Below are 25,679 nucleotides of genomic sequence, written 5' to 3' on the forward strand. Positions count from 1 at the left end.
ACTTCAGGACAAGGCGGGGGTCAGGGACCAGAAGTCCCCCCATCCCACGATTGCAAGAGTCAGTTCCATGTTGGCGGACTCCACCAATGCCACATATACACGGACCCATGTATATATACCCATATACATGGACCCATGCAGTTCACACCGTGGCATCCTGGGCCCCAACCGTCCTGCTCTTGACCACTGAGAGGGGACTTCCGAGGCTTCGCAACGTGAGGAATGTGGGCAGGGCCACAGGACACGGCTGGGGTCTGTGCTCTCTGTGTCATTTGGTGACCCCGGGATGACCCTCTGGGGTCTTCCTCATCACTGTCCTGAGTCATCCCTGGCACCCAGGGGCCCAGCGCCTGCTTTGAGCCGTCGCACGAAGAGAGCTGAGCACAGAGGCAAGGAGCCTCTGCTCCGGGAGCCTGGGCCTTCCTCGCACAACTTGGTCCCTGAGCATCTTCTTTTCTCTTTCTGCCTCAATAGTGAGGACACTCTTATGAACAGAACTCTGTCTCGTGGAGCTGGAACTGGTGGTGGGTAGGCCGGGGGGCTTACCTGAGAGTGGTCTATGAGCAGGATGAGTCCCTTCACCACACTGACAGGGTCGCCTGATGCCGACAGCATCTTGGACATCAGGTCACTGTACCCATTGAAGAAAGTGACGGGTCTGAGCTGGACGTCAAAGAGGATGGCCGACATGCCAGCAAAGGAGTCCAGGTTCTCTTCCCCCTCGTCCGGAGTGGCTGCAATCAGTGTCTCCAGGCCCTGGGCTTCGATGACCACCTATGGGACAGATGCCGGTACAGACGAGTCAGCCTGACACCGCACAGTGGCCACATCCCACGCAGCCCAAACAGAACCAGAGCTGCCCCCACTGCCAACCACCAGGTCCCGGGTCCCCTTCCTAAGGAGACCCAAGGGAGAGGAGTGGTGGAGGGCAGGGCTCCAGCCCTCCATGGGGCCACTGAGCCCGGCCTCCCCTGCTGTGCTGGCACCAGAGCTGCTGGGCAGCCCAGGGGACAGGCCATCCTGGGGAGGCCTGGAAGGAAACGGAAAGGCCGCTGTGGAGCTTGGGTCATGCATTTCTCTGGAGCTGAGAGACGAGCGGGGCGTGTGAGGAGGATATGCCCAATGCTCCACACTCAGGGACTGCACTCTGTCACGCCACCTCCTGTCTGTTGACTTCCCGTGAGTTGGGGCGGGCAGGAGATCCTACCTGGCTGGCGTGGAGATGGGCCTTCCCGATGTGCTGGAAGACGTTCAGGTTGCTCCTCCTCAGGATGCCAGAGCCAGAGTAGAGGATGTCGAGGCCGTACGTGGAGGCTGAGTGGGAGTCGCCTGGGGGAGGATGTTCCCTTAGTGGCCAGACCTCTCCTGGCCAAGTCACCCCTTAGTGGCCAGTCTTGCCTGGCTAGCTGCCATCTGATCCAGCAGTGCTGGCTAGGGGACTGCTGGGGACCCATACGTACGTTCAATGTAGCCGGTGTAGGCGGAAGAGGACCCGCCCTTGGCGAAACGGTCGTAGTTGTGAACCACCATCTCCTTCAGGACACGACGGACCATTTTGCTGCAATGTGGAGAAGGGGAAGCTACACATTCCTGTGTCAGAGGTTCCAAGGCAGAGCCTCGCCCTCCGAGGAAGGATGGGGGCCCCTTCTCCAGCTGCTGGCACGGGGGGCCAGGGGCCAGCCAAGGTGGGGTCGGGCTTTTCCACATTCCTGGGATTGTGGGACTCAGGTGGTGTCAGAACGACAGCAGGGCAGGGCATCCTGGCGGCTGCACCTGAGCTGGATTCTCTGTGCAGGCAATCTTCAATTCAGAGGACGTCTTGCTAAGACCCACCTCTGACCCTTTCTGCTCTCAGCTCGCCCTCACCCTCTCTCTGTCTGATTGCCACTGTCAGAGTCCAACCAGTCAGACCACTGTAACAGGATCACGATAAACCAGAGGGAGAAACTCCGACACAACTGACTGAGGCAGTCTATGTGATGTGAGTCAGGGAGAAGAGCCCGGGACTGTCTGACCACCCCGTGAGGTAGGACGGAGGGCCCAGAGTACAGGGGACAGCCTGTGCAGAGTGGCTGCTACTGTCCTCACACAGCACACAGTGGGCGGGGAGTGGGCAGGTCAGTGGGGGGATGCCTACCTCGCGGGCATCTCAAAGCGCAGGATATCCTGCACCGTGGCCAGCATGTACTTGTTCATCTCTTTGGGCAACTCCCCGATGGACAGCAGGATGTTCTTCACGTCCATGTAAGAGGGGTTGTTGCTCAGAATGACAGTTGCAGCCGCGGTTCTCACAGTCTTCTCATGGACCTTGCGGTTCTGGTGGTATATCCTGTTCAAAGTCTTCTTGACCTGGCCAGAGAAGAGGGTGTATGTCAAGCACACAGCCACTCTAACAGTTGGCAGTGCACGTGTGAGGATGCAGACACATTTCCACACTCCCAGGGGCCCAGGATCTCAGGTGGAGTGATAGTTCTGGTTACAGACCGTGACTAGGGTCCCCAAGGCAGAGGCTGGCAAGTGAATACAGGACCATGATGTCCTTTCTCTGCAACAGGCAGAGCACACATGAGAACTGCTTTGTTTTTTCTGCTTTTTGGGTCACACCCGGCAGTGCTCAGGGGTTACTCCTAGCTCATGCACTCAAGAATTATTACTGGCAGTGCTTGGGGGACCATTGGGATGCTGGAATCGAGCTTGGGTTGGCTACGTGCAAGGCAAACACCCTGCCTGCTCCAGCCCCGAGAACTGCTTTTGATGAGCTGAGATTCTTGAGTGTAGCCTACCTCCTGCCAACCGATACCATTTTTTAAAGGAGAGTCGAACCTCCGGAATGCGGTTCTGGGTGAGAGGCTGCAGGGACTGACACTTCCCTGACACAGGGCCTTCCTCCTTTCCTTTGCATTAGCTTCCCATCTAGGGAAACTGTAGGTTCACGACCAATCTGTGCAGGAAGCACAGCTTCTATCCCTGCATCTCTCAGCGACCTTGGGGAGAGGGACATTTGTGGCTGTGCTGGCCTCCGCTGACAGGAGGTCGACCCCTCCCAGTGACATTAGGAAATGTGTTTCTTAATAAAACATTTACACCAATGAAAAGTTTCCAAGATAATTGCATTCCATCACAACTAATCACTCCACTGGTTCCCAGGACTGACAAATGCGGTCTGGAGGGCAGCGTTATGCACTAACCAAAGCTTCCTGCAATTTTACTTCCCCCAGCTCCTTCTGACTTCCATCAGTGCTGGCTAAGCTCTCCAGGGCTTGGGAGTTAAGAAACCCATAAAAAACATCAGCGGGGCTAGAGCGATAGTACAGCGGGTAGGGCATTTGCCTTGCACACGGCCAACCTGGGTTCGATTCCCAGCATTTCATATGGTCCTCCACATACTGCCAGGAGCAATTCCTGAGTGCATGAGCCAGTGCATGGGTGCATCACCGGGTGTGACCCCAAAAGAAAAATATCAGCAACTGGGAAGGGACAGAACCAGTTCTTATCGGGAGATCTGCCTGCCCGTGACCCCAACACCCACCCCACACTCAGTAACCATGTGACTGACAAAAAGGTACTTTCAGACTGTGAGGCTCCCTCTGAGTGTGTGGGAGAGAGAAGCTGCTGGCCTGAGAAAGTCCAGGCAACTTCTGAGGGGTCTGTGTGCGGTCCCTCTGAGCAGGCTGTAGGGAGATCAGATTTACCTCGTCCGTGATGAAAGGGACGTCGTATCTCTGGAGGGTGGTGGTGGCCAGGTGGCTGATGGGCCCCTCGCCTGCCTCAGCATACTTGAGGAGGAGGGAGATGCCCTCTGGGAGCAGGGCGTTCTTCATGGCCAGCAGGTACATCATTGTGTCCTCTTTCTTCTCTGGCTTCTCCAGTCCGCTCAGGATCAATTTCTTGGCTTCTACCACCGCCTAAGAAAGGCCAAGCTACCTCAGACGTATGCATGAGCACACACTAAACTCAGCTTCGCGGGGCTGCTTATACCCTTGGACCTGAGAAAGTCACCCAAAGTCACAGCAAGTCTAGCACACACCACCAGAGAGGCGCGTAGTGAAACAACACGTTCTAAAACTCAGCTGTGAATATCTTTGTAAATCACACTGCCTTAATATGAAGGAAAGAAGAAAAGAAAACAAGCAAGCACAGCTCGATGAAGGTGCATGTTCCAAACGTGACCTGAACGTACTCTTAACATGCAAGAAGAGTATGATGAATAGTATAACTACCAGGGGCACATTTACTTTTGAACACACTGCTGGCATACTAATCAACAGACTAGAAGCTTTTTGAGAGCAGAATATCTGAAGCTCTTGTCTCTCATGGGGGAAGCCTAGCACAGAAGCCTAACACAGTGTTTAAGTATCACTGAATATGTGTCTTCAAATGTGAGCTTTGTCTTTAGTCAACATATCTGATATTGACGTGGGAGTAAAAATTAGGGAAGTTGAAAAGTATCAGACAAGTCATAGTTTTTTTATGTGATCAAAATGTGCAAATCTGTTTTTTGAAATTAATAATAAGTTTTTTATTGGGAGGGGTGGGACCAACTGTTTTTCAAGAGCTCGACCCACTGTACTATCACTCTGGCCCCCTCTCTGAATTATTTTTATATTTATTTGTTTATTCATTGGGCCATACCCAGGGGTGCTCAGGGATCACTCTTGGTGGTGACTGTAGGATCACATGGGGTCCAGGGGATTTAACCTAGATAAGCTACATGTAAGGTAAGTGCTTTCTCACTATACTATCTCTCCAGCCCCCGAGGAACTGTTTTTCAAGTATTTTTTTTCATTTTTAGTTTATATTCTTATTATGAGTTGGAGCCATCTGGTTTCAAGAACACTATATGTATTGTTTTTTAATAGAAAATATTCAATAGACAAAATAGCATCTTGATCTTTTGAGATAGAAGCTACATACTGACCCTGTTAAAAACCAGCCCTATAATCAGAGCTGGCAAAGGACTGTTCTCCCACAGCACATATCCTGTCTGCTTCACAGGGTGGGTGGGTGGGGGGTGTGCTACTGCCCATGCTGTGTTTCCCGAGTCAGTTCAGCACACAACGTGCATGTCCTAATTAGTGTATGGTGTGCATGTGTGCAAGCATGACAGCTAACGGGACAGCCCCGGACAAGTATGTGAGCACTGCAAAATGATGCCCAGGCCCAGACAACACCATAACTCAGACATGTGAGCACCACAGCCAGAGGTCCAACTGTCATCCCTATGGTGAAGGCATGGGAGAAGCAATGAGCCCAGAAACAAGACACAGAATGGGTGTTTTCCTAAGAGAAGGATGTTAAAATGAGGGTCTACTCGTTAAAATGAATGAATGATTTAAGAATACAATGTAAAGTTCTAAATACTTGGAAGTAACAAAATTCTCTCTACTGAAAGTCAAGACTGCAAAGCACAGGGATCACAAAAAAATCTGCCCTAAGAAGTAGCCTGAAAGTCTGATGCTTTTCTAGGAATGAGAATGATCCTGCATGCACCACTCAAGGACACAAGGGCAGTCTATAAATACCAGGGATGGAGGACGGCAGGCCAGGCACTTTTTGGGTGAGCACTTGTTGGATACTACCATGCTGTACTACATAATTGTGACTGATTTCATACTTTTATTCCCCCCAAATTAGGCTGCAATCACTAGAGAAAGCCCTTTTTTTTATAGAAAATGTGCCTGTTTCGCTTAAAAGCAGCATGGTGTTGATGTGTTGAAACAGAGTACCTATGCACCTGTTGCTGACCTAATTAACTGGTGCTAACACAACAAAGATCCGTCTCACGTTGCAGTTGGAGACTGAAATAACAGTTGTAAGGGAAGAGCTAAACTCTAAGGCGAGTGCAAGGCGTGTGGGGGCAGACACAGGCAGGGGTCGGCCGCAGGGAGCACCCACGCTAGAGAGGGACACACTTACTTTGAGTTTGCAGCCTTCACCCTGGCACAGCTTCCGGACCAGGGCACCCATGATGATCATGACAGTTTCTCGGATGTCGTTGCTCGCAAAGGAGCCTTTGAACTTCCTCTGTTAGGTCAAGGGATAAGCAGTTAGGAGTAGCCACACACTGCCCTGGCCCCTCTCAATCTAGAGGATGTGCCTGAAACTGAATGTGCCTTCCCGCCTGCTCGTGAGGGCACTGTGCGGAGAATCAGTAAGCCACCCTTCAGCGTGCTGAGCTGGGTCTGTATCTCCCCCATGGGTTATGAACGGGCCACCTGCGGTCAGCGAAGCCCAGAAATGGTCTGTAAATGTATGGGGAAGTGAAAAGGGGCTTTGATGCTTTGATCCAATTCTTAAATTAGCCCAGTTTCCATAAAAAATATGAACTTGTCCAATAGATCATCAGTGGATAAGTGGTCTCTCTTTTTTTAAGGGTTTTTGGGCCACAACCAGTGGTACTCAAGGGCTACTCCTGATTGCTCAAGGGTACTCATGAATTACTTCTGACAGTGTTTGGAGTACCATATGGAATGCCAGGGATTAAACCTGGGTTGGCCGTGTGCAAGGTAAGTGCCCTACCTGCTGTACTTCTCTCTGGCCTTGGATAAGTAGTCCTTAAAAAATACCTTGGACCCAAGAGAAGTCTAACTTCTGCTTATGATATAAAATATTTAAATTTAAAGAACTGTAGTTCTTCTCAATGAACAGTGTATTAAGAATCATTTAGGCTTTTGATGTCAAAAAATCTCTTTAAAAAGCCTTTGAAGCAATACCAAAACTTCTCCCCTTTGAAATTCTGTCGTATGTCACATGATATGATAGGAGAACACAATCGAACACAATCGTCTAATCATTCATGACACAGAGCAAAGAAGACACCATGTGGACAGCCTGACTAGAGTGAGTGAGCACAGGACGAAAACAGTCTGACAGACTGTGAGGATGAACTCTCAGGAGACCAGCCTTCCTCGGGACTTCCTGGGCCCTGACGTGAGCCCTTCTCCCTGACTTACAATGAGGGCATACAGCAGGTCTTCACTGGGGTGAGTGGCAAATCCACAGGCGTAGAGAAACCTCTCCTGAAGGATAATGCTGCTGTCACTTTTGAAATCCAAGAAGTCCAAGATGGCATCCAAGGAGTCTGGTGTCTGGGCGGAGGTGACGGCATCCACCAGCTGTGGTCTGTGGAAAGGGTCAGGGCAGCAGTGCTGAGGGGCTTCCCAGAACTCAGGGTCTGCCCTTTGCACTGTCACTGTCTGACTTTCCTGAAGAAGTAGGTGAAGGAAAAACCAGGGTTTTCCAGAAAGGGCTTCCCGTATTACTTCAAAGCTTCCCCTCAACTCCCTTCTCTCTCATACAATGTACACTTGGAATTCACTAACTCAATACTTAGCCAGCCTCAGCTGAGATACCACCTGAGACCTGAGAATTATGCAAACAAGACAGTGAGGCAAGCGGAGCAGGAGACCACGGTCCCCGCTCACCTGTCAGCCAGATGGAACTTAAAAAGGCCTGTGCCAAATCATTATAGAAAACTTGTATTTCACATCAAGTAACCACTAACTTGGTGCAATGGCATAACTGTTCAATAAGAATTCAAGGCAGCAGAATCAGTGATTTGGAGGTGTGGTCATTAGATCAAAGAAATTTTCCTTTTGTAGCATAAAGCAACCCCCGGACACGTGTTTGCACAGGTGCCCACTGCCCTGGGACTCACAGCACTTCCTTGCTTTCGCCCTTGAGGATCTGCAGGATCTCTTCCCTCTTGGCTGTCCTGAGGTGCTGGATGAAGGCAAGGAAGCTGCGGACAGACTGTGCCTTGTTCAGGTTTTCAGGCTGCAGGTGCTTCCTCACGTCCTTCCAGTGCTCAGAGAGCTGCAAGACAAGGGCAAGGCCCATTCGCATTCCCAACAGCTCCCAGAAAAGCACCTTTTCTCTGGGCTGACCTCCCAGTTGGTGCCTCCCTGCCTCGGTGACACTGGGGTGTGAGGGAGGAGATGGGGTCTCTGGAGGAGGAGATGGGGGCCTTTGAGGAGAGATGGGGGTCTGTAAGAGAGAAGACAGGTGTCTCAGGGAGGAGGAAGTGAGGGTCTCTGACAGGAGTTGGGGTTCTGAGAAGGAGGTGAGGGACTGTGGTCTCTGAGGGAGGAGATGGGGCTGTGAGGGAGGAGATGGGGCTTGTGAGGGAGGAGATGGGGTCTGTGAGGGAGGAGATGGGGGTCTCTGAGGCAGGAGATGGAGGTGTCTCTGGGGAAGATGATGGCTCTGTGGTCTGTGAGAGAGAGATAAGGGGTCTCTCGGGGCAACACAGGGTTCTCTGGCAGAGGAGATGGGGACCTGTGAGGGTGGGATGAGGAAACCTGTGGTCTATGAGCGAGAGCTGTCTGAGCAAGGAAGTGCCCTCACTATACTGTCCCCAGCCTCAGTGACCCACTCTGGACACCAGCACCAGCCAAGGGAGAAGGACCTCTGGTGCTGCAAACTGCAGACCCAAGGCTTGTCTCCTGACGAAGGGCAAGTATTAGGCCATGCTGAACCCTAACTCCAGTTCTGTGGCCATGTATCAAGAAACTTCTCTGGAAAAGAAGTTGACTGGCTGGACTGAAAGTGTACAAGAGGAAGACTATGTAGCCATGGGCTTCTTTCCACTCTCCTGCATAGGAAAGGCCTTCCTGACTGGGGCAGGGCTGGCACCTTCTTTGGTCCCACGGCATTGCTGGAATACAGAGGTCCAAGCACCCGGGGACAGTTCACCTGGGGTACAACATTCTGTTTTTGCTCGTCTAGTGCCATCAGCCCTTCCCCCCAACACTCTAGGGGCTCTTTTCCAGAAGCTGCCCTTAGGTCAAGATGTGACTTACTGGAAATGGGCAGATGGAAGTATTTTTGTGAATTATGGCCTTATTATTCATGGTTTCTGGTGCTCACTAATTCAGTGATGGCTGATAGTTCTTCTTAACTTTCCTTATTAAGATGCTGACACTTCCACGGGAGTCAGGAAAACAAGCATCGAAGCCATGAGTGTGCCCTCACTCAGTCAAAGCACACAGCCGCTCTGTGGCACACTTACCGAAGGGCACCGCTTGCACTCCTTCTGGTAGGCCTGGCCCACAATGGGAAGGGCTGTGTACTTGGAGTCGATGGATTTGATCACAGCTGCGACCTGCTTCCCGGGGACCAGTCTTGGGCCTGCTTCAGTTGTCTTGAGCTCGAGTTTCTGCCTGAGATCCACAGAAAGGACATGTCATGTCATGGGCGTGCTCTCAGCAAATGAGACATTCATTGCTCTAGGGCCAATCTTCCCCACTGTAACATCTCCAAGGTGACTCAAGTGTAAGATAATTATGACATCTCCAAAACACCCATTTTAGTCGAAGATTTGAACACTTACGTCTGGTTTTCTCTGTGGGTCAATATCCTCACCAGGGCCAGACAGGTAAAGGGCAACCTGTGAGCCGCTCTGGCCACGGACTGCCTGCACCCCTTACAGATGCCAATCGTGGCTTACACAGAATCATGAGAGAGAATAATAAAATGATCATTGCTTTTGATACCACTAAATTTGTACTTTGTTATAGAGCAAGGAACACCTGATTTCCTGAAAAGGTATCAAAATGTTTTATTTTATTGAAAAAATTAAAAATATGTAGTACAAAGTAGAATGCAAAATTCTATCACATAACCTGTAAATGTCCAGTGTTTATGCTGTGAGGAACTCCCTCACAAGATTTTGTGTCTACTTGTCTTTGGCATTATAGGGCTGCTGCTGAGAAAGTATTTGAGAAGCAGGGCCTAACATACAATACACACAGTGTTAGAAAATCTTCTGGATGAAGATCTAAAAATAACACACAGACTTAGATTTGAAATTCCAATTCCTTTTGAAGAAGGTGGGCTACACCCATTTGTGCAAGGTTGGGGTCAACCCAGAGTCAGCTGCACGCCAGGGAAGGGTCTTTGTTACCTCGCTGGTCTCCTGAAATTCCAGTTCCTAAACCTATGAAAACTAGTCTGACCAGAAGCACATCCTCAAATTGAAATAACAGCTTTGAAGATATGTTACAAACCATGTAAAAAATTGTCATATCACTTTGACTATGGAACTTGTTATGAGTTTCTTAACAATAATTACACCTTTCCCCCCAAAAAAAATATTAAGAAGAGAACATGCAAAGGTCACTTTTTAATCTTAGCACTGAAAACATTTGACAGTGAAATTAAAAAATGAAGATAACTTAAGTTATATTCAGTGAACAGCTTGTTAAAATACAGCTTTATCTAGCAATACTCCTACATTTAAAAAAAATACAATCTTGATCCACCAATTATTGTTCTATGAAAAAAAAAACAGCCTTTTTTTTTTTTTTTTTTTTACAGATTCTAAAACAGAATCCAGGGGCTGGAGAGATAGTACAGCAGGCAGGACACTTGCCTTGCTATCAGCCTGGGTGTGATCCCAGCACCCTCTATTGTTCCCTGAGCCCACCAGGACTGAGCCCTGAGTGCAGAGCCAGGAGTGAGCCCTGAGCACGTCCAGGTCTGGTCAACAGCAAAAGCAACAAAGCAGTATCTAATACACACACTATATTATCACACATGCTCTGAGAAGTACAAAATGAATAGATATAATCATCACTGTCACTGTCACTGTCCTCCCATTGTTCATCGATGTGCTCGAGCAGGCACCAGTAACGCCTCCATTGTGAGACTTGTTGTTACTGTGTTTGGCATATCGAATACATCATGGGTAGCTTGCCGGCTTTGCCGTGGGGGCGAGATACTCTCAGTAACTTGCCAGGCTCTCCGAGAGGGGTGGAGGAATTGAACCTGGGTCGGTCGGGTTGGCCGCATGCAAGGCAAACGCCCTACCATAGTCCAAAAAATTCAAAATGAAAATGAAGACCACCCCACCTCCACACACAGACACACAGATAAAGCCTAGAAATATATCAAAGAATAATCAAGGAAATAAAAATTTCAGTGCTATCTTACTTTGATACGATTTTGCCTGTGATGCTTCGTAGAAAATTCAACCCAAAAGCATGAATCTCTTCTGCAAGCACGGCTATGACAAAACTGTCTTCTATCTTATACGTGGTGACTGAAGTGCTCTTCGTAGTGACACCCAAGACCTCAATAAAAAAAGAAATGGAATTGTTGTAACAAGTGTCCCCTTCAGCCCTCCCCACCCAACTCCCAAACCGATAGCATATGAAAGTAGTTTCACACATAAAGAATAAGTAGTTTCTTTATGTGTGAAACTACACCGTAAACTGAAAATAATCAACATTCCCAAATGACACTGCTCTAGATTTTAAATTCACCTCTACAAAATGCAACTATCCAAATGCTGAAGAGGCAATGGGTCCAGGCCTACCTGGTTGAGGGTTTTGAATCCAGGCCTTTCTATTTTGCAGGAGTCCAAGGCCTTCACTTTGATCACTTTGTCTTGTTGAGCTTGGTAGGTCACTTTACAATCCCCGGAGACGTCCACCTGAGAAGAGCAATGAAAGGGCAACCTCCCATGAACTGTTTGAATCTGGAGGGAAGTTGGGGTCCCTGATAGGTAAGTGAGGGGAGACTCAGCTTCCCAGGCGGCAGGCTCCTCCCTCCTCTTCCTGTGAGGTGAGCCTGACTCGTGCCTTCTCTTGCCTCAGCAATAACAAGGGGCTTCTTACTTCTCTCTAATGGCCTGGCCACAATTGAAACCTCTGATGAACAGGGATTACATAGTGAAGAGGGATGTGCTGTAATGCCGTTTGTGGACATAAGTGTGCAGGTAAAGCAGATCCTTAAAATCCCATGGATCGATTCAATTCTGTATGTGACATAGTCACACTTTTGGAGCACCTGGGCCTTCCTGCCAGCCTCACACAGCCTCTGTCTAAGCCAAACCTCCCTCCAAGACTCTTCCCCCTTGGGAATAGCTCAATTCCCACCAAGAAACTCTCTGTCTTCGACTCTGGGTGTGACGGGGAGGGTTGGGGACTTCTCAGGTTTAACCTCAGCTTCTCTGTTCTGAAGGGAGTGGCCATACAGACCAGGGGTTCCCTAAGCTGGACAACACATCCCTGGCATCTCAGAAGTCTGGGAAAATACAGCTTCTCCTTTCTAAGCTCTGGGGCCAGAACCTCTCTGAAACCACGTCCCCCATGTGCTACTGACGCTCAGTGGGACTGAGTTTCTGTATCTCTGATAGCCTCTCACAGACGCCTACATGTCTCCTCATATGACATGTTCTAATTCCCTCAACAGTCTCTTCCTTGGGGTACATAACAATTTGTTTCCTACACAGACGAGAGCTGATGATGCAACTCACTTTTTCTGAGCATTACCAGAGTAGCAACTTTTTTTTTTTTGGTCTAAACTGAACTTATACAAATAGAAATCCACATAAAAATTCTAGTAACTCCACTTACTAATGTGATTCTGAATCCTTAAAGACATTAGTTAGTACCTCATTGGCATTTCCAGAGCTTAACTGCATCTGAAAAAGGCTAGCCAGGCCTCTCTTGAAATTTTCAATGGCCACTGGTTCATCTTGGTAGGAGTAGAATTCTTTGACCTAGCAGGGAAGAAGGACAAACATAAATGAAACAAAATCCTTTCTTGAAAATCAAAACTCTGCATTTCCATCCATGTGCTACCACTGCAATCACATCAAAGTCATGATTTCACAATAGGAACTAAGTTTTATTGTATTCAGGAGGCCATAAAGCTGATTGCTTCATGTGTGCTGAAGTGAGTTCTGAACCCCCATGAACACTCTTATCTAGAGTCACAGTCCTCAGGGCAGGACACAAGCTAGTTGGAAACTAAAGCCCTCACTTAAGCCCAAGGACACCAGGAGGGGACAAGAAAGGCTGTCAGGAAGGAGATCCAGAGCCTCCTCCCGACAAATTCTAGGGCCAAGTTACCCCTGGATCTGCAGGGTGTATTTTTTCCGTCAGGAGAAAAAACTTCTCTATATTCCATTTATTCTATATTATTAATGACTAAAAGAGAGCAAAATCCCATCAGCTGGTGAAATAGCAAAGACAGTGGGTTGTCACCTGTCTGGAGCTGTCTCCTGACGTGTCTCTTCTATGTACTTAAAACTGAGCTGAGCTATGGCAGCAGGAAAGCAGCAAGCGAGGCAGTAAGGAAGAGTGAGCTGTCAGGGCCTGGTTCCCTCAGACACTGTGCACTCAGGGGTCATACTCAGTGAGTCGCCGCAAGAAAGGAGAGTCCAGTTCAGCGGCCACACAGCCAACGTGTCAGGACTGAAACCCAGACACGGAGACCTGGTCACTACCCAGAGGTGGATCAGCATTCCCAGCCCCCAGAGAACCCATGCCCAAATGCGAGGCATGTGTTGCTTGACAGTTTAATCAAGTGACACAGGAAATTACCGTACGTCCAACTCCGTGTAAGATATAGGCAAAACCAGAGTTACGCCCAAACATTGGTGAGGGAAGAATGGCATAAAGGAGAAAGAAAAAAATATGTATGTGCCAGACTATGCTAAGCGCCTCCCTTTATGTGGAAACAAGAACTAAAGTGCAGTGCTCAGCAATGACCACACACTCTGAAGTCCCGGGAACCACAGGGCTAAGGCTTCACACGAACCCCGGGGAGAAAACAGTTGGAAGAAACTGCACTCAGCAGCTTGGCCTCGGCAGCCACTTGCTCCTGGAAGGCCTGGCACACTCGTTCCAACAGTGCTCCCTGGCACTGGTGTGGCTCCGTCTCAGGCCACGTCTTTTCCCACAAGTCCTTTATCGCATCACTGAAAGATACCAGGGAGCACTTTGACCTGCGCCTACAGGAAGTCATGACAAGTCCGGGCTCCTGGGCCAGGCATCACTGATGTGGCAGCTCAGTTGACAGCCTTTGGACAGCAGAGCCACCGGGTGCTCGTGTGTAACAGGACTTTGTACCCACTGCTACCTGGGGGCTATAAAGTGATTGGCTGTCATTAAGATTATAAATGCAATTAATATTTTATGGACTCAAGTGTCTTACCACATTGGAAGGCCAGAGAAGAAGAATGATATTGTGCGTTAACTAAGCTGTGTCCTGTGTAAATCAAGTCAGTTAAGAACTGCAGTGGAGGAGGAAGGAGGCACAGTCAAACCAGGATGTGCTTTGCAGAGGCTTTCCTGCAGGGAGATGGGCACGTGCGTTTCCCACACAGAACCTGAGTGCAGACCTTCTCTTTAGTCCCAGCTCCACCTCCTGCCTGTTGCCTGCCTGGTCATAGCAAGAAGTTTGCTTTGAAGATTGCTTCTCTGGCATTCGGTTAAATCATCTACCACAAGAGGAAGCAAGGCCTGCTTCTAAGGCCTTTCATGGGAACTAAGATACCCCATGCACGGCCTTCAAGTCAGAGCTGGAACACTTGTAGCGACTGTGGAGCAAACAGTAAGCAAAGCCTTTCCCACCTGCAGTTCAGTTTAGCCTCCTATCACCTTATTTCTTTTTTTGGGGGGTGGGAGGGACATTGATTTATTTATTCAGAGACTAGAATCTTTTACAACAGACTCACCTGGAACCCACTAAGTCTCTGTAATTCTAGGATTTTCCACCAGTGAATCATCTTTGCTAGCTAATTAAGCAGAAAACTATAGAATGGAGACAAAGTTGGTGCCATCATTTTGGGTATTAGCTTCCATAAATCACTAATAGGAGGAACAATTTCTCTTGTTTACAACAAGTCATTGAGTCTCCATAGCAATAAAGCACTGAAGACAAAGAGATAGACACCAGGGCTCAGAAAAGCTTCCCCTAAGGGTGAACACTGGACACTGAAAGGAAAGCCACACATCAGGGGACAGCGCCTTGCTTAAAGCTGTGGGGATGTGGGCTGTAGAGGTGTCGAGAAGGGCCTCCTGGCCCACCAGGACATGAGGGCTGGTCTGGTCCTGTAGGCTCTGTGGAAGAAGTGGACGTGTGGGAAAGGAAGCAGAGGGAGACTAAACAGAGATGGTTGAGCATTCCTGTGGAAACCCTTGTGGAGCAGTGAATGAGAGAGAACTCAGAGGACAGAATGTTCTAGGCAGCCTGGAGGTCAGGGCCGGGCAGAAAGAGCACAGCAAGACTTTGACCCACAGAGAAGGAAGGAAAGCAGCATTCTTGAGACAGCCACTCACATATGGGAGAGGGAAAGAGACAACAGGAGCCCTTGTGACTTCCTTTCTAATACTTTATGCTAAAGTATTAAACGTTTAATAGTATGCATCACAATATAGTGTATAGAATGTATGCTGTATATTACACATATAAAACTTAGATTTTAAAATTTTGTCATCTTTACTTTAAATCTGGGGAAATTTCAGAGATGTGTAGAATTTAGCTATACTGGCCCCTTAATGTTTTCCACTTTGGTTCTTAAAATTGAGCTCTCACCTTTGCTGAGACAGCATTGTACGTAAGACTATAAAATCTTACTATTTTATAAGCCACATATGTAATACTTCAGTGTAACAACAGTTTCTCAATTCTAAACATAGTAAGACTATTTTAATAAGCTAGAAGCAAAATATAAGTCATGTACACTGAGAAGAATGTTCTGAGCAAATTCTACCTGAGCAATATAGAACATGAGCACACAGACAACAGATACCATGCACATCTGTGTCATATGCTCCACATGTCCTACCTATGTTCTACAAATCTACATAGAACATATAGATTAAGAATTTCAAAGTCAAAGTCTTAAACTCTCTAAGTGCCTTTTCAAAGTTCAACTCTGTTGGGACCAGGAGGTAGTAGAGCGGATGGGGTACGTGTTTGCCCCAAACACTGGCCGCTGCGGCTCTCAGAGCGCTGAGTCTTGGCCTACTGTTGGACTTCCTGGTGAGCTAGGAAGCGCTGGAATGCTCAGGCCCCCCCAGCATTGCTTGGGATGCCTCCCTAAAAGACTCAGTTTTGCCTTCGAGACACCACAGTCTTTCAAGAGATTCAATTCTGTACTTTAGCCAGATATGAGTATCCTTATATCAAGTTAAAGTCACTTTCCATCACACACAATGATTCTCTGCTTTTATGAATTTATCTGATCATTCTCTGATGACCTGTTATGTTATACTATCTATAGTTTTTCCTAATTTGGTAATAAATGCATCTTTCAAGAATGCCTTGTAATAACAAACAAGTACTAGATTCTATCAAAGATTTTAATTAAAATGTGGAGTGTTGAAATAAGAGAGAGAGAAAACAAAAGGGAATGCCCTGCCACAGAGACAGGGTGGGATTGGGGGATGGGGGGTGGGAGGGATACTGGGATCCGTGGTGGTGGGAAATGGGTACTGGTGGAGGGATGGGTGTTTGATCATTGTATAATTGAAACCCAAGCACAAAAATTTGTAAGTCTACAACTGTACCTCATGATGTCTCACTAATAAAAAATAAAAATAAATAAATAAATAAAATTTTTTTAAAAAGTTGAAAAAAATGTGGAGTGTTGATGGCTAGAAAATATAAGTAAAGGCAATGCCTTGATTTACTTCAGAAACACTTGATTTGAAAACTTTGCATATTAATTCTTGAAAAAAATCCACTTGCCATAAAGATGACCCCCACGATCACCTCATCATTACCTTCCCGTGGACCAGGTGCAGCAGCATGGGCCTCTGCAGAGCTTCCAAGTTGCCCTTTCCTATGATTTTAGGTGTCGTTTTTCCTTTGAAAACACTCTTCTCTCCTCTCTGCTGATTCACATTTTCGACATTCACATCCTTTATCTGGAACAAGAAAAGAAAAGTATGAGAGAAACTGCCTGTGTCTGCTTCCATCCGTCTCCAAAAAGACAGATGGACACATAGCTCAGTGGTGGAGAGTGTGCCTTGCACACAGGAGTCCTGGGTTCCTTCCCCAGCACTGAAAAATTCTTTATTAAGAAATAAATGAGAAGGAAAAGAAAATGGTAAAGCAAGAAGTAGAGTTGGCCATAATTCCTTCTGTTGTTTTTTGATTCGTGCTGCACAGAATCTGGAATGGAGAAGCTGTTCCAAAATCAGGTCTTTAAATTAGGTAAAAATGCTGATCCTTAAAGAAGTCAATGATCTCTGATCTATAGTAACAATGACAGCAAGACTATTCTCTGTCTCTGTGCCCCTCGCTCATTTTGCACTATGGCTTCCTACTCAGCCCACTTCATTTCTCATGCCATTGGTTTGAAAAGAAGCCTGCTGTTCTGGTCTGGTCTTTATGTGTCTGTGCTGAATTAAAGATGAACAACCTCATTACTGAAGAGGTCTAATGCTTTATGCAAAGTAGTTTATTGTTCTATTGAGACATGACTTAGATGGATGATGAGGTTTTGACCTAACCTGGAGCACACAACAGGTACTAGAGACATCTAAAGAAGCAAAGAAGATTTTATCAATGTGTTATAATGAAATCTCATTATAAAGTATGTCAACAATTACTTATTAGTTACAATCAAACAAATCTTGACTTTGTACATGTGATTCACACTAATATGTAGAAAAATCCCCCTTGATTAAAGAAATATTTGGAATCTTTATCAAAGAAATTGTCTTTAGGTTCTAGAAAAGCAAATGTGGAGTTATATATATTGAATCTGTACTTGCCGTATATTAAAAAGGGAGAGCCCCAAGTCATCTAACTGACTTCCTGTCTCCAGATATAAGTAAACAAGTACCACTGATCAAAACTGCCTCACAGGGGCAACTGGTACCTCTCTCAGGAAGAACCCTGAGTGGGTTTGTTCCATCATATCAAGGAACTCAGACAAACTAGGAGGTTCCATTAAAATCCTCTTTAGCCAGAGTGGTCTCGTGATTCTTCCCATGACCTGCCATGGTCTCCCTCAGACATTTCAGATGGAGTCTAGCTTAATGGGCCCATTACCATGACACAAGGAACCAGCCATCCTCTGCTTCAACCCTTGGCAAGATTACATGGATCACTTTGATCCCCTCCGAAAAGGGGATCTACTAATCTCAGCGGAAAACCAACCCAGGATCTCCAACTAAGAGCACAAGTTGTGCTGCTGCCTGAGCCTGTCTCTGGGGCCTGGCTGGCACCAGTCTCTGGCCTTGAAAGAGAGAATGCCTACCGCAATTTGGATCAGTTGGTCGTCATCGCCGTCGGGATTCCTCCACAGTAAGACCACGTCGACACTGGATGAAATTCTGTAGCCCACGCTGTCTTGGAGTTTTCCTTTGGCCCCATCAAGAAAAACTTCAGTGGAGTAACTGAGTTTATATAGCCTGTCATTATTTAGTGAGAGACCAGTCGTGTGACCTGCGGAGAAACAGTGACAAAGTAAGAGTTGATCAGGAGGCAATGCCACCTGAGACGGTGCCACCTTATACCAGGATACCTGCCGTCTGCAGAGCAGTGCCCAGAAAGAGCTCAGCAAGTTTCTGCTAATTGAAAGATGCTCTACTTTTCCATCTACTAAGCTTGAAAATAAATAACTAACAAGTCTCTATTCCCAGAAACTTCAGTTAACATCCCTAGTCAATTAGGTTATCAAAATATTAATAGGAAACTTTTACAAGAAATGTCATTTTAGTTATATGAATGTGATCTCTTTCCCATCCTAGATTATTGATGTATATAATGAGCATAATTTTAAGTAGAATTCTGTCAGGAAATTATTTATGAAAATAAGCAAATTCATTGTATTCATTGTATTCATTGTGATCATTTAAAAGTAATAACCAATGCCAAAGTAATTTGGGGAAGTAGAAGACAGTCCCTTACTTTGAAGGTTTTGAATCCCTTAAAAACCCAATGCAATAGTATATTGCTCTATTAATATAAATAAGCAACCTTATTTATTTATGTATATAAATAAACATACAAAAGTATGTTCCAAGGTATAAATATGTAAATTTAAATGAGTTGTTCTAAGGCCATAAAGATTGCTCAAGTGGTAGAGCGTGTGCTCATCATATATGTGGACACAGGTGTGAGCACACTGAGCACACACTGAGAGTGTGTGCTCAGGCAAATGTGAAGACGTAAGTGTGAGCACAGACACTGTTTCCCTGAGGTCCTTCCCAGCAGCCCTGAGCAGTGAATTCGTACACTGTCGGCTCAAATATCTCTGGGAAAAGCTGCCTAGTCCCAAGAAACAAAATGATATTTTACTATATCAAATATCAGGAAGAGCCATAATTGGATAGGGGCATTCCATGCCGAATAGTAAAAAGACCAGCGCTGTGAGCCAAACATTTGATACATGGAGAGGCTGTACTCTTTCAGTTCATTTTAACTCAGTCAAAGAAATGAAAATGAGTAGGATCTGGGGTCAGGAAGATGGTACAGTGGGTAAGTACTTGCCTTACTTATTGTCCATCTCCCCTTTATCTAAATGCAAAATTTGGAAAGGCAGTAATTGTGTGTCTGTTAAGTGGTGTAGCCCAGCTCCCTAGAGAGACACTGCACTGGTAGAAGCATGGTCCTTCCTGTGAGTGGATGGATGGGTGACTTCCTAACTCACTCAGGGACGGGAAGGTGGGTGCCTTCCTGGCTCTCTGAGGAATTGGGCAGGGGGGATTCCACCTAAGGTTTTCGATGTGCTCAGCCGACCCAGGACAAGATATTGCTGACCCAGGGTCAATCCCTAGTACCCGAGCCCCACCAAGAATGACTCCTGAGCACATGAGTAAGCCCTGAGCAGTGCTGGGCGTGCCCTCTCTGTCCTTCCTCCCTATCCCCAGCTCCTACTGCCCAAAAAAGAAAGACGTAGGATCGAATGATGTCCAGAGATGACTTGACGTTTTAGGTGGTGCCAACTATTTTTCATATGTCTGTTCTCCTGGATCTCGGGAGACAGAGATCTCAGTACCTTCCTCCAAGCTATTGATGCTACACTGTTGGCTCAGCTTCTTGCCTTCAGGAAATTTGCACAGTGGGGCCTGGTGGAGAGAACTGTGACAGAGCAGGAGAAAACTGCACAGGGCGAGGCCTCTTGGAGAGGGAGTGAAATTACTTTCCGAAGTCAACAAGTTAGGGAAATCTCCAAAAGTCTTTGCTGTTACTGCCGTATTACCTACTGCCCAGAGCTGTGTACTGCCGTATTACTTACTGCCCAGGACTTCAATGACATGTTGCCTCTCCCAGGTATTATATATGAGTTAATTTAGGAGGTATCAGAATAACCCAATGGGACAGGCATGGTCATTAGTCTCCTTTTCCAAAGAAGGAAAGCAAGGAACACTCAACTGTCTTGTTTATCTGAGATTTCCCAGGCAAGACTTGGACCCAGGCTGCCATTCTGCAGAGGCCACACTCTCACCTCAGCTGTGCACATTGAAAACCTTAGGTGGAACCCCCTGCCCCATTTCTCAGTGAGCCAGGCGGGCACCAACCTTCCCGTCCCTGAGTGAATTAGAAGTCACCCATCCATCCACTCACAAGGAAGGATGTCTACCTAGTGCAGTGTCTCCCAGCTGGGCTATACCAGACACACACAGGTACTGCCTTTCCAAAGTTTGCATTTATTATTAATAAGGGGAAGACGGGCAGTCAGAAAGACTATGTTATATAGCATCTAGCAGTGCTAAGGGAAAAAAAACCCAAAAAACGGAAAGGGAATGTGAAAGTTGAGGAAATTGTGGGCCAGCATGGCTTCTGGGGAAAAACCCCTCCCCTGCAGATCACCTCTGTCCCCCTGGAGCCAGCAGAGAGTTTGGGGTGGCAGAGACACGTGAGTTGACAACTGATCAAAGAGAGGGGCCGGGAGTGAGGTCGGAATCAAGAGAAGCCAACGTGGAGGTGCACCCCGTGTCAACACAGAAGCCGACTGTGTCCAAGCACAGGCCGGCAATGCCTCAGATGTGAGGTGCAGAGGCAGAAACAGTTCAGTGAGCTCGGAGGAGAGAGCGTCTCCCCTGACCTCCTCACGCCTCCACCTGCACAGCTCAGCCCTGGTCCATGGTCAGGGAGGGTATGAAGGCCACAGGCTTTCCTTTTATGGCACCTATCAAATTCCACATAGGGCATAAAGGAAATACAGGCTGCCTTATCTAATCCTCACAGCAATTCTGAAAGGGCCGCATTCTCGGGGGCTCAGAAAGCTGACTGCCGCAGACAGGAGAGTGGGAACTCCAGCTGGGGGCCCAGGCCGTCCCAGCAGAGGTGACTAGGCCTCTCTTAAACACCAAGGCTGCCTGTGATCAAGAGAATATGCAAAGAAACATCCGATAGGTCAGTTCTTTACTCTGACTTGGTAGAGAAAAAGCATAGCACAGAGAGAAACTGTCCTAGAATTTCTTTCTACCTTCATCAGTGGAAAAGAAGTGCAAGCGGGTAGGACCCAGTGGTGGAACTGTCAAGCGGTTGGTCCCTGCTCATCTCTGGGGAGTGGCCTGAGGCCCGGCAGCTCTGGCCATGTTCTGAAGGCTGCTTTGGGGAAACTAATGTTAAATCACATTAGAAGATAAATTAATTTCAGTCCCCAAAAGAGTTGGTATCTCTTCAACATGCCCCTTCCAGAATATTTAAGTGACTAAAGTGACAAACTCTTAGATGTGAGCCTTTTGAGAAATGCCTTCAAATACTCGTCAGTGTTTGACGGTGGTGCTGTGAAGTAGCTTCAGCAGAAGACCAAGATAAGATGCATTAAAGGTAAGGCTTGGAGAAACATCCCCCACCACAAAGGACCACAGGTAGCCTGGGAACGGCAAGGCTGAAAGGAAGCATGGGATGAGCTCTAAGGGGAGTGGGCTGGAAGGTGATTGATGTCAGCAGAGGTAAGACTGAGGGGTTGGGAGCAAAGGGTGAGAGGTGAGGAGTCAGCCTAGAAGACTAAGGAGAGGGAAGGAACCCTGAAGAGGGCACCGGAAACATCCCCACCATTGAGATTGCAGCTCAAAGGGTGGAGCCACCCTTACCAGCCTGTCTCTTTGTGCTAACCCCCAGCATGCTTCATTTTCTCCTGTTTAACCTGAGCTTGGGCTGGAGCAATAGCACAGCGGTAGGGCATTTGCCTTGCACGCAGCCAACCCGGGTTTGATTCTTCCGTACCTCTCAGAGCCCGGCAAGCTACTGAGAGTGTCCCACCCGCATGGCAGAGCCTTCCCCGTGGCATATTCGATATGCCAAAAACAGTAACAACAAGTCTCACAATGGAGATGTTACTGGTGCCCGCTCAAGCAAATCGATGAACAACAGGAGGACAGTGCTACAGTGCTACAGTGCTAACCTGAGCTCACACCTGTCCAAATCCGGGACTTTGCTAAAGAGATTTGTTAGCAGTTAGTATGGAAATAAACTTTGCCGTGGTGCCTGGCGCATCCTGAGTGGTAATGGCTAGATTCTACGCCAGCTGTTTGCTTATTAAAAGCCAGTCATCACCAAACGTAGGGCCCAGGGGAGCAGGTGGCTGCGTCTGCAGAGAGAGGGCTGCCCTTCACGGCTGGCTTACAGTGGGCACCAGCAAAACCTGAAGCTAAGGACACTTTGGCTTTGGGGCCCAAGTTATTGGAACGCGTCCTAACAGTATGACACATGCCACATCTTATCTTTCCCTATAATACTTATAAAATATTTAAAGATATTTCTTTAAAGATATCCCTAAAAATCCGGACTTGCAACTGACCTCATTTACAACAAACTGAAGCTACTTGCTGTGATCTAAACCATATTTCCCTAGTACTTAGCGTGTGTGAAAGCATGTGGCATACAGGTTTAGATCTTTAGAAGAGTGTATATTTGAAAACAACAAGCTATCCAAACTTCTCATTTATAAGATGGACTGGAGGAGCAGAGAAGTCCTATGGAACTATTATATCTCAATTATTTTTCTCAAAAGTTCATGGTACTGATTTTGATATAAAAATCACTTGTTTCAAATATTCAATAGTTACCTGGCAGGTAATAAAAATTGTAGTTATTTTTATAACAATTCTTAGACATGATTTACTTTTCTTCTTCATTAAAATTTTGTTCAAGGCTAGAGACATAGTATAGCAGTTAAAGTATTTGCCATGCATACATTTAACATGGGTTAGATCCCTGGGACCACAGGGTCCCCCACGCCCCACCAGGAGTGATTCCTAAGCACAGAGTCAAGAGTAAGCCCTAAGAACTGCCAGCAGTGATCCCTGAGCACCATTAGGTGTGGCAAAAAATAAAACAAAATATAATAATCATTTTTAAAATCTAAGTAATGACTATCTCTTTAAATACCAAACAATTTCAGAAACGGATAAAAATATTAACTTTAGTTGATACCTAAAAATGTAAATTTTCTTTGGGAAAATAATTTAAAATTGTTTCTCTTTATTGTTCAAATAAAATAGATACAACTCAGAAAGGATGGGAATCACTTAGACCTTTTTTCTCACATGAAAACCTTACCAAACTGATAAAAATCTTGCCAACTTTCATTCATGACCAAAAGCCACAGTTATCCCATAGGAGTTTACTTAATTGCCAAGTGATTTCTTTTGTATTAGAATATGTATCGTTGGAATTGGCTTCTTTGTGCTGCTACATGTTAAATCCATTAGCTTTGACAGTGTATGTGATCAAGAGACTCTAAAGAGTGATCATTTTGTAGACAAGGTTTAGACAATCCAAGGAATGTACAAACTCTAGAGATCAAAGACAATATTTCACTTTAACATATTTCATAAAACTTTCTGAAACCACTGTTTAACACACACTTTCTCTGAAAGGTATAAGTTCATTTCTAAAAATAAAACCAACCATATCTTAAAATAGAAGCCATAACTAGCAATTTACCTAATAAAATGCATCTGTATCATGGAGTTTTAATTTCTGTAATTTTTTAACTTTTGAGTGGTAATAGAATAAAAAAGCACGCACTAACATTTCACTCCTAATTTTTTTTTTACAAATCAAATGTTTGGGTCTAATTCCTTTTGATGTCACATTGCTTAACAACTAGAAGGAAATCGTAAAACTGTCTTTAAAAAAATTCCCTTTTACAATTCTAAAGTGACATTCAGTGAGTAAACTACAGATAACAACAGCTGGCCCTGAGCACTCCCACTTTTTAAGAGACCCTGAATGAAAAATGGAAGGCACAGGTATAGGGGTCGCGGGACTGAATGAAATAGAGCCTCTGTTTCTTACATCTGTAGGAATTGAATTAATTTGGTTCATTCTAGCTTAGTTTTATTTTCACAAACACTCCAGAGTTACAAGGTTCTGAAGATGGTTTCTTGTGCAGACACCTGCACACAGACACACACATGCACACCCTTTGGCTTTGGAGATGGTTACACACACACACACACACCTCCTTAAAGGTTAAAATTGAAGTTTAGCAAGCGGCAACACACACTTACTTACCTTTCACAGAAGCTGAGTAGGAGGAAATGAAGCAGAGAAAGAGCACAGCCAGAAGAATCATGCTGCCTGGCTCTCCGCTCCTGCATCCAGGGCCCAGGCAGGAGTCGCTGAGAAGTGGCCGCTCTGGAGGCCGCCTGGGAGTGAGCCTCCTCAGAACCTGCAACAATAATGCTTATCTTGGGGGAGGTCAGATTCCAAACTCCAAAATCAGGACCTAAGTTCACCAGAGGGCTCACTATTAATGATTAAACCCAGGTGGGCTATAGCTTTCCGTCTCACTCCATCACGTTCTTTCCTCAGTAAGGAAAACCCGGGCAATTGTCACTCTTCAGGGCTGAGCTGAAGCAGTCTACCTCTCTATGAGCTCAGAAGTACTGCGCCATGCAAGAAGCAGTGGGTGGTGCTGAAGTTTTCTGCATGATACAGGGCAGTTCTGTGCCTGCGATTACATACCTGTCTTCAGCGTCATCATCTTGAGCTGGAGGGCAAAGGAACCTCAAATTTAACTACACTTCATTGAATTTTGAATTTTGTCTTTCCTGGTCATATTTGAAATGTTTACATTATGTGGATACTATTATTTAACAAAATTACTCAAACTTTAAGTTCAGCTTTTAAAATGCTGTTACTTCTAAAAACTGTTAAAGTAAATGAAACGTTGATTTTTGAAACCGAGGTCTTCTCCTTATGTATGAGAATTCTTGAGGTTGAAGCAGATGAGTGTTGTCAGTTGGTAAGAAGCAAGCAGGCCAACTGAGGTGCACAGCAGATTTCAGCTGGGCCTCTGACAAAGAGCACTGTGAGTCCTGGTCAGACACAATGACATCGCACTGCTCTCTGAGGCCCATTGCTAGGAGGAGATTCAGAGGGGGAACTCCAGCCTGTAGCATTTATCAGGAAACAGCTCTCATGAAGACAAATGTCCTAGTTTGGAGAGGTCGATGCTTATTAATTCAACCTTGTCCTCAGACATTCCTGAAAGAGACCTGCTGTAAAGAAAAATCTACTAAAATGCACAGTTCACACTTCGTGTGCAGGTGGGAAGAGGATGGTGGGATATTTGGGCAAAGGAAGGAATAAATGCTTGTGAAGGGCTATTGGAATGAACTAAACTTAATCGTGTCCTCTAGACAAGTAGAAAAAAACCAATTTGATAGGGTTATTTTTAAATCTGAGGTTACGCATATGTTCACTTGAAATATAGCTATGTAAAGAAAAAAAGATGAACACTGTCTTTATTCTATATTGAGATTGGAACTTTACTTGCTGTGTGTTTTATATGCAAATAGCTAAAGTACTTATTAAAAAATAAAGTGTTTTGCATGACTATAAACAGTAAGTATGCCTGAGATTAAACAAAAAAGGTCATTCTTGGATAAAATAATTTTGTTGAATAAATGTTTTCTGAACAGTAGGCATTATCAATGCATGTGAAAGCACTTCACTGATTTATGTTT

At 46.1% G+C, this 25,679-nt stretch overlaps 1 protein-coding gene across 1 annotated transcript in view; it reads right to left on the reverse strand.

The window, feature by feature from the left end:
- The window catches only part of MTTP (microsomal triglyceride transfer protein), a 31,351-nt gene extending 7,002 nt beyond the window's left edge, over positions 1 to 24,349 (reverse strand). Inside the window, exons 1-15 of the mRNA XM_056114161.1 lie at positions 24,223 to 24,349; positions 18,005 to 18,192; positions 16,521 to 16,664; positions 12,398 to 12,505; positions 11,318 to 11,434; positions 10,933 to 11,072; positions 9,011 to 9,161; positions 7,658 to 7,815; positions 6,954 to 7,122; positions 5,917 to 6,024; positions 3,693 to 3,905; positions 2,138 to 2,349; positions 1,461 to 1,558; positions 1,208 to 1,329; positions 547 to 774 (exon numbers count right to left, since the gene is read on the reverse strand). Of these exons, the coding sequence (XP_055970136.1) occupies positions 547 to 774; positions 1,208 to 1,329; positions 1,461 to 1,558; positions 2,138 to 2,349; positions 3,693 to 3,905; positions 5,917 to 6,024; positions 6,954 to 7,122; positions 7,658 to 7,815; positions 9,011 to 9,161; positions 10,933 to 11,072; positions 11,318 to 11,434; positions 12,398 to 12,505; positions 16,521 to 16,664; positions 18,005 to 18,192; positions 24,223 to 24,283 (2,217 nt within the window). The 5' untranslated portion in view covers positions 24,284 to 24,349. The remainder of the gene's footprint in view (positions 1 to 546; positions 775 to 1,207; positions 1,330 to 1,460; positions 1,559 to 2,137; positions 2,350 to 3,692; positions 3,906 to 5,916; positions 6,025 to 6,953; positions 7,123 to 7,657; positions 7,816 to 9,010; positions 9,162 to 10,932; positions 11,073 to 11,317; positions 11,435 to 12,397; positions 12,506 to 16,520; positions 16,665 to 18,004; positions 18,193 to 24,222) is intronic.
- Positions 24,350 to 25,679: the final 1,330 nt, after the last annotated feature.

This window comes from Sorex fumeus, unplaced genomic scaffold (assembly GCF_029834395.1).
Source record: "Sorex fumeus unplaced genomic scaffold, SorFum_2.1 ptg000024l, whole genome shotgun sequence".
NCBI lineage: Eukaryota > Metazoa > Chordata > Mammalia > Eulipotyphla > Soricidae > Sorex > Sorex fumeus.